The sequence below is a fragment of the Echinops telfairi genome, unplaced genomic scaffold (genome assembly GCF_000313985.2).
Source record: "Echinops telfairi isolate 266 unplaced genomic scaffold, ASM31398v2 ScPeMD7_655;HRSCAF=1070, whole genome shotgun sequence".
In the NCBI taxonomy this organism is placed as follows: domain Eukaryota; kingdom Metazoa; phylum Chordata; class Mammalia; order Afrosoricida; family Tenrecidae; genus Echinops; species Echinops telfairi.
This window is the reverse complement of record NW_022104553.1, coordinates 24,067,552-24,075,517: the sequence shown is the minus strand read 5'-3', so window position 1 is coordinate 24,075,517 and position 7,966 is coordinate 24,067,552. Positions and strand designations below refer to the sequence as shown.

General features: G+C 55.5%; 1 protein-coding gene across 1 annotated transcript in view; it reads left to right on the top strand.

Moving 5' to 3' along the window:
* Positions 1-1,661: 1,661 nt before the first annotated feature.
* The window catches only part of EHD2 (EH domain containing 2), a 23,138-nt gene continuing 16,833 nt past the window's right edge, over positions 1,662-7,966 (top strand). The window contains exons 1-3 of the mRNA XM_045292655.1: positions 1,662-1,736; positions 4,372-4,839; positions 6,172-6,269. Coding sequence (XP_045148590.1) covers positions 4,436-4,839; positions 6,172-6,269 — 502 coding nt within the window. The 5' untranslated portion in view covers positions 1,662-1,736; positions 4,372-4,435. The remainder of the gene's footprint in view (positions 1,737-4,371; positions 4,840-6,171; positions 6,270-7,966) is intronic.

Sequence of the window (7,966 nt, the reverse complement as noted above, 5' to 3'; positions counted from 1 at the left end):
CAAACCACTAATGGACCACACCAACCATGCCCTCCGCTCTCCTGAGACCAGAACTACATGGTGCCCACAACCACTACTGACAGCTCTAACGGAAGACCACAGAAGGTGACAAAACAGGACAAAATTCAAACTCATAACAAAACACAACCGGACTTACGTTTCTATCTTGGGAGCGCTTGATGAAGCCCCAGAGACGGGGCCCTTGGACAACCTTCAAGCCAGGAACTGCACCCACACACACCCTTAACCCCCCCACCCCCAAAGAGCCACGTTCAGTCAACAAGCCCATAAAGTAAACAATAGCAGTGGTGAGGAAGAGCCGCCTCAGAACAATGAACCCTGCATGATCGGAAGGGCAACCTTTGCCCCAAAACAAAACTCAGAAGGCAAGTATGGGCAAAGGGCACAGGGAACACCCCCCCATGCCACCCCCAGAATGAAATGGGTAGAGGGCAGTTGCACTGTGGGAGGTGCAATTGTTAGGACACAAGAGGTGTATAAATGGTTGCTTTGAACGCCAGTTTCCTCTGGACACTCTCACTCAAACCACAATAAACATACATTATTATAATTATCTATGTATTTAAAGATCATTTTATGGGGGACTCTTACAGCTCTTATAATCATCCATACATCCATTGTCCAGAGTCTATTTGTACATATATTGCCATCGTTATTTTCTAAACACTTACTTTCTAGGGGAGCCCTTGGGATCAGCGCCTCTTTTTTCCCTCACCCCCTGACCCCTTGATAAATTATAAATTGTTATTATTTCCCTATCTTACACGGACTGCTGTCTCCCTTCACCCCCGTTTCTGTTGTTCATCCCCCTGAGGGAGGGGGGCTATGTGTCAATCATTGTGATCTGTTCCCCATCCTCTCCCCACCTTCCCTCTACCCTCCTGGTATGCTACCCCCATGTCTGTTCCTGGATTCCGTGTGTTGTGAGCCGTTGTCTGTACCTGTGCACATGCTCTGATCTAGCCCAATGAAAAATCATTTTATAGGGGGCTCGTACAACTCTTATCACAATCCATCTATCGTGTCAAGCACATTTGTACATTTGTTGCCATCATCATTCTCAAAACATTTGCTTTGGTATCAGCTCCTCATTGAAAAAATAATAATTTAAAAACTATCATGGGTTCGAGGGGGGGAGGGAGGAAAACACGAGGAGCTGATACCGAGGGCTCAAGTAGAAAGCAGAGGCGTTGAAAATGATGCTGGCAACATAGGTACCAAGCTGCTTGACCCATGGATGGATGGATGGATTGTGATGAGAGCTGTATGAGCCCGCAATGCAATGATTAAAATAATAATAATTTTAAAAATGATAATAATAAAGGAGAAGGGGGAAACCTGAGGTTGGTGGGGAGAGTTCGGGGCGTGGCGCAAAGCCCCCCAGCCTGGAGAACCAGAGGTGCGGACCTAAGGAATCCGAGCCTTCCCCAGGGTGCGCCACCCGCGCTGTCCACCAGGAGGCCCCGGAGGCCGCGCGCCCGGCTGCTGGGGGCGGGGGGCGGGAGGGGGGGTCCTTGTCCCGCCCCTAGAGCCCCTCCCTCCGACCCTCCCTCCCTCCCTCCGCTGGGCTGCCGGCCCCACCCGGCTCAGAAGGCTCCGGACGGGACCGTGAATACAGGCCGCGCCGCGCGGGCACTTGGCACGTCTGCGATTGCCGCGGGACCCCCGGTCCGCCGCCTGCACGCCCCGCCCAGCCTACGCCTGCGCACCCCTTGGTGAGTGTGCACGCTGCACGCGCGCACTGCCTGCGGGAGCCCCCGAGGCTGCCCGGGCTCCAGATCACCCCAAGCCCCTGGGGAGCCTCAGTCTGTAACGGTCTCTCCTAGCTTCTCCTGTCCCTCACCGAACCCTCCCAGGCTCCCCAACTCTCCCTAGCCCCTCCCAGCCCCAGGCACCCCAGTATCCTTTCCCTTCACTTTCTCCTCTCCCCTCCTGGTGGCCTCCCAGTCTTCTCCAATGTCTCCCAGTCTCCCCAGCTTCCCCAGTCTCTCTCAATCCCACCCACTTCTGACTCCACCACTCCTTCCTAGCACACACACACCCCACCTCCATCCTCAGCCAGGGACACCCCCCCTTCTCCTTAGACCTTGACCCTGCTTCATTCGGACCCTCCTAGGACCCAAGAGCTTCCTACCTCACCTGTGCCCTTCCAGCATCCTCTCGTAGATGTCCCCCAGAGACTCCCTACCTGGGGGCCACCCATGGTTCCCTCCACATGCCCACAATCTCAGGAGGCCACTCTTGCTTCTGCACACCACTCTTCCCCACGCTATGCGCCCCTCCCCCTTCATCATGATGATTTCATAGATTGTAGCATCTTCCATTTGCCAGTTGTTGATGCTCCAGTGAGCCCATCTGGGAGTGAGCCCGGTGGGAGCTCCTTCAAGTTGGCTCTGTGGCCTGGTGTCTTCCACCCAGCAATCTCTGAGCGCTTCCTCAGGATCAAATCCAAGCTCACCCATTCTTTCGGGACCCTAGCCCTGGAATCGGTCGATTCTCCAAGGATCCCTGGTTTCTTGTAGTGGGGAATGGTATGTAGAGACTGCAATCTGACCAAAAGCTGATTCTTTGTAAAAGATCAATACAACTGATTAGCATCCAGGTAGACTGACCAAGGAGAGCGGGTGGGAGGAGGGAGAGAGAGAAGAAGACAACTTGAAACTATCAGAAATGCAGAAAGGAGCATCACTACAGATCCTATAGATAATCAAAGGGCTTAAGGGCATGTCGAGAACACAGTTGCCTTGGTGCCAGGGGTGCCCACTGCTGCTAGGTTGCTAATTGTTACTCTCCCTAACCTTCACTTGATTATAGGACCTCCAGGTCTGGGGCCAGATTGCCCGGATTTGAATCCTACCTTGAGCACATTCTCGCTCCCTGAGCTTGCTCGAAGAGTTAATGTCTTCCTGAACCATTCTGATTTCCTTGACAGAAAAGAGAGAGAGAGAGAGAGAATAATATTAGACCTAACTTCTAGGGCCCTTATAAAGAGAAAGCGGGTTATTTCGTGCAAAGTGCTTGGATCTGTGTCTGGCATGCAGTAATCACAAATGGGGTGTTATTATTCTTGTTAACGCCCAAGCCTTCCCATGACCCGGGTGCATCCAGGCAACTGCCTCAGGCGCAACTCTCATTCTTCTTCTTTGGCCAGCATGCCAGGGCCTCTCACCCCGCCAGCACCCGGAGAGTCACCCCTCCTCCTGCCCCAGTGTTTCTGTTCCTGCCCACCCTTCACTGAGCAGCTCATTAGTCAGCCCAGCCTCAAGCTTTGGCTGACCCTGTGGCTAGTTTGTCATGCCCTGTGTGGGTTGCCCACCTAGTCACTGCTGGTCCCCTCCTAACTGGGGGCTCTGGGCGGGTGCGGGGCCGGTCTCGGGTTCGTTCCTGACTTTTGTCACACTTGACACAGAGTGACCTGGATACCCATTTGTCAGAGGATGGAACGGGGAGCGGGGTGGAGAAGGGCCGGAAGGAAGGCATTTCTTCCAGGCTGGTTCTGCCAGCTTTCCCTCGGGCTCCATGACGCCCCCTTTTCTTCCTCTGGTCACCTCTTCCGCTTCTGCAAGCTGGTTCACTCGAACCTCCTCTTTCAGCTTGTCACCATTTCCCCCGTCCATTCTACCACCAGCAAGCGCCCCCCCCCACTTCTTTGCCGCCCATCCTACCGGTCACCGCTTCCTCCTTCCACCTCACCTTTAATGCTCAGGGCGAAGCTTCCGCTCCATTCATTCCACCCTCCAGCATCCTTTCCAACCCTTCCTCCTCCAGCCGTGTTTTGCACCCATGCCTCCATCTTCCTCCATCCGCTCTCCCTTCAGTGACCACCCTCCTCCTCTGTCCCCTCCCCCCATCAATGTTCCCTTCTTCCTCCCCCATCCCACGCCTCCGTCAAACCCGTCACCTCTGCCCATTTACCCAGCATGCTCTACCTCCTCTTCATCCATCCGTCCCACCACTGACCTGGGTCACCCCCCCATCCTCCATTCACCCATGGTGGTCTCCCTTCTTGCTCCTCTTCCCGGCAGTCCACAGTGATGTCTGCCCTGCCACTGCTCCTCCGTCCACCCCACCGCCCTCGTCCCTCTCCCTCTTTCCCATCCACCCCCCTCTCCCATCAAAGCCCTCAGCCTTTCCCAAACATTCTACCTCATTCTCTTCTTCTTCCTCCTCCTCCAGGCAGCCCACCATTGCTGCTCTCTCCTCCTCCTCCATGCATTTCACCATCCACACTCCCATCCTTCTCTGGCCACCTCTCTCTCTCTCTCTCTCTCCCCCTCTCCTTTCCTCCTCTTCCTCCTCCTCCATCAGGCAGCCCACCGCCAATGCCAATGCCCTCCCCTCCTCCCACAGGCAGCAGCTCTCCACTCACCTGTCCCCCCCAGTCGGCGAGCCTAGCGGGCAGCGAGCGGCCACCATGTTCAGCTGGCTGAAGCGGGGCGGGGCCAGGGGCCAGCAGCCCGAGGCCATCCGCACGGTGACCTCGTCCCTCAAGGAGCTGTACCGCACCAAGCTGCTGCCCCTGGAGGAACACTACCGCTTCGGCTCCTTCCACTCGCCGGCGCTGGAGGACGCGGACTTCGACGGCAAGCCCATGGTGCTGGTGGCCGGCCAGTACAGCACGGGCAAGACCAGCTTCATCCAGTACCTCCTGGAGCAGGAGGTGCCCGGCTCCCGCGTTGGCCCCGAGCCCACCACCGACTGCTTCGTGGCCGTCATGCACGGCGAAGCCGAGGGCACCGTGCCGGGCAACGCCCTCGTGGTGGACCCAGAGAAGCCCTTCCGCAAACTCAACCCCTTCGGGAACACTTTCCTCAACAGGTGCACACACGGCCGTCCCAGCCAAGCTCGGCGGCTTGCTCTGCTTGTCCACCATAGCCCCCTCTTCTGACGGGACTTCCCTCCCTCCTGCTTCCCTGCTTGGTTTGCCTCGAACCCAGTCCCATGAAGCCCACTGCCATCCAGTCAATGCCAACTACTGCTAGCGGCCCCGCAGGACAGAGTAGAACTGCCCGGCAAGGTTCCCAAGGCTTTAAGTCTTTACCGGAGCCGCCTGCTGCATTATTCTGGTGGGGGTGAACTGCCCACCTTTTTGGTGAGCCACCTAGTGCTTTCACCACTGAGCCTCCAGGCTGGGTTCAACTCCTCGCTCTGCTGCTGGCCAGCTGGGTAGCCTTGGACCAATGATTTAACCTCTCTGTGCCTCTCTCTTATCCTCATCTGGAAGAGGGGGCGACCGTCTTCACCTCCTAGTGCTGGAGAACAGATATACCAAAAGGGGGTGGCTTTCAGAGACAGAAGTTTATTTTTTCACAGTTCAGGGATCTGGCCGCCTGAATTCAGCACGCTTGCTCTAGGGAGGCTATCTCTGTCTGCTCTGTCTCGGTTTCTCTAGCATTCTTCCCTATGGTTCTTGGATTCCAGCTCATAGCGACCCCACAGAGGGTTTTCCAAGGCTGTAAATCTTTTTTTTTTTTAACAGTTTTATTAGCACTTCATCCACACGTCATACAGTTCAGTCATATCAAGGAGAGTTGTGCAAGGATTACCACGTGCAATTCCAGAACATTCTTTTTCCATGTACTCATTGTTATTCATGTAGGTTTTGGTGGTATTTTTTTCTGATTGTGGCAAAAAAAATGAGGCTACACATCTTTTTTTTTTTAATTGAGGCTCGGTACAGTGTACTATATTGATGGTACATGACAAGGTGGGGTTCCCTAAGCCCCTCCCTCCCCTTCCTTCAAGGGGTCTGGATGGAATATTCTCAGTGTGTTGGGGGATTGAGTTGGGGACAAAGACTCCCTAGTAGCTGAGGGCCTCCATTCCTCTGAGGCTGTACATCTTTATAGGAGCGGACAGCCTCATCTTTCTCCCTCGGAGCTGCTGATGGTTTTGAACCGCCAATCTTGTGCTTAGCAGTCCATCCAGTGCTTACACAGCAGTGCCATCTGGGCTCCTGCTGCACAAAGGAAGGGCTCAACAAAACCTCGCTGTTATTATTATTCCTATTAATGTTCCATCTTTATTCTGTACTCTGATCTTCTTCCTTTCCTGTCATGGAGTCTCCTCTGTCAGCCTTGATGCCCCTTCTTGGGTTTCTCAGCCTCTTGCCCCACCCAGCGCTGACCCTGACCTTCCCTCGGCCCCCAGGTTTATGTGTGCCCAGCTTCCCAACCAGGTCCTGGAGAGTATTAGCATCATCGACACACCGGGCATCCTGTCTGGCGCCAAACAGAGAGTGAGCCGAGGTGAGTGAGGCCGGACTCTGGGTCTGGGGTAGGGGTGGGGTTGCGGGGGACAGTCAGGGCTCCTGGATCTGAAGGAGGAGGAGCAGGGTTTCCGGGACTCCCCAGACCTTAGGACCTTAAATAGGAGGGGGCCAGGGCCCAGGACACCTGGGTCTGAGGGAGGAGGCTGTGTGTGTGTGTACACTCCTGGGTCTGAGGGAAGTGGGTGTAGGTGTGTGTACACTCCTGCGTCTGAGGGAAGAGGGTGTGTGTGGGTGTGTATACTCCTGAGTCTGAGGGGGATGGGCCAGACTCCAGGATCTGAGGGAGGAGGCCTCCAAGGCCCAGAGCTCCCAGGCCTGAGGGTGGAGGGACTGGTTTTGGAGACTCCTGGATCTGAGGGCAGAAAGGGCCAGGACCTCAACTTCTGGGTCTGAAGGGGCAGGGATGGGTGGGGTGGGGGCAGACTCTCCACCTAAGGGAGGAGAGGGCTGGGGGCTGGGACTCTGGGTTCTGAGGGAGGAGTCACTGGGACTTGGGGCCCAGCTTCTGCTAGGACTTGGGCCTGTGTCCCCTGGGCCCAGGCCTGCTGGGCAGCAAAAAGGAGCACTGAGAGCTCCCTTTTGGAACAGAGGGGGAGGCCCGTGAGCGTGTCCGGGCCGGTGGAAGGATGGAGACGCAGAGAGACACAGAGATTCAGAGGGCGAAGCTGGGAGGCCACAGGGAGAGAAGAACCCCAGCCAGGCAGGGAGGCTCCCCAGGCGCCACGTCTGGGGCACAGATGGACCGGGAGGGGGGTCTGGGCCGGGGGCCAAGACTGGGCCTGGAATTTATAAACAGCTGCGCAGGGGGAGCGGCAGGAGGTGCATTCCAGCAGGGCCTCCACGGGGAGCCAGCCCCACCCTGCTAGGGTACACCCAGGCCCCCCCACCCCACTCCACTCACCCTCTGGCCCTGAGGCCAGGAACTGGGGCAAAGGAAGCCACAGAGTGGGGCAGAGGGGACCAAGGAGGCAATCATGGGGGCGGGAGCAAGAAGGGTGACATGTCCTTGGCTCCCGCCCAGCAGTTGGAGGCCGGGAGAGAGGGGAGGGGGGTGTCCCACGGGAGAAAAGCAGGAGGCAGCTGGCAAAGTGATTGGGAGGTTGGAAGGGCGACTGGCCAGCCCTCCGAAGGGGTTGAGGGGGGGGTGAAGGGCGGGCCAGCAGCTCCTGGGGTTCCCACCCAAGGGGCGGGGCCTGGGGATGCTGGAGAGGATGGGTTTCCAAGCCAAGGGAGAGGGCAGGGTTTCAAAAAGTTCTGGAAACATGGAATTAAAAGACATTGAAGTTTGCTCACAACCTTTTGAAATGCGTGAGTGCGTGTGTGTGTGTGTGTGTGTGTGTGTGTGTGTGTGTGTGTGTGTTAGCAGTGAATGCACATACACAGGTCTCTCCAAAGACACAAAACAAAACCCACAGCCAGGGACTAGATCCCGACTCGGCGTCCCTGTGGGAGAGAGTAGATCTGGTTCCCAAGGCTCATCTTTTTTTTTTTTTTTACCACTCAATGATATCCATTTTATTTTTTAAGTTTTATGCTATACATATGATTTCCAACCAACTTCAATGAACTTATTTGATTGTGTAATTCTTAACTTAATAAATCTTGAGGGTTTTTTCCTATGATATAAAATGTCCCCCAATATGGCAATTATTATATTTTTTTAAATTTTTTAAA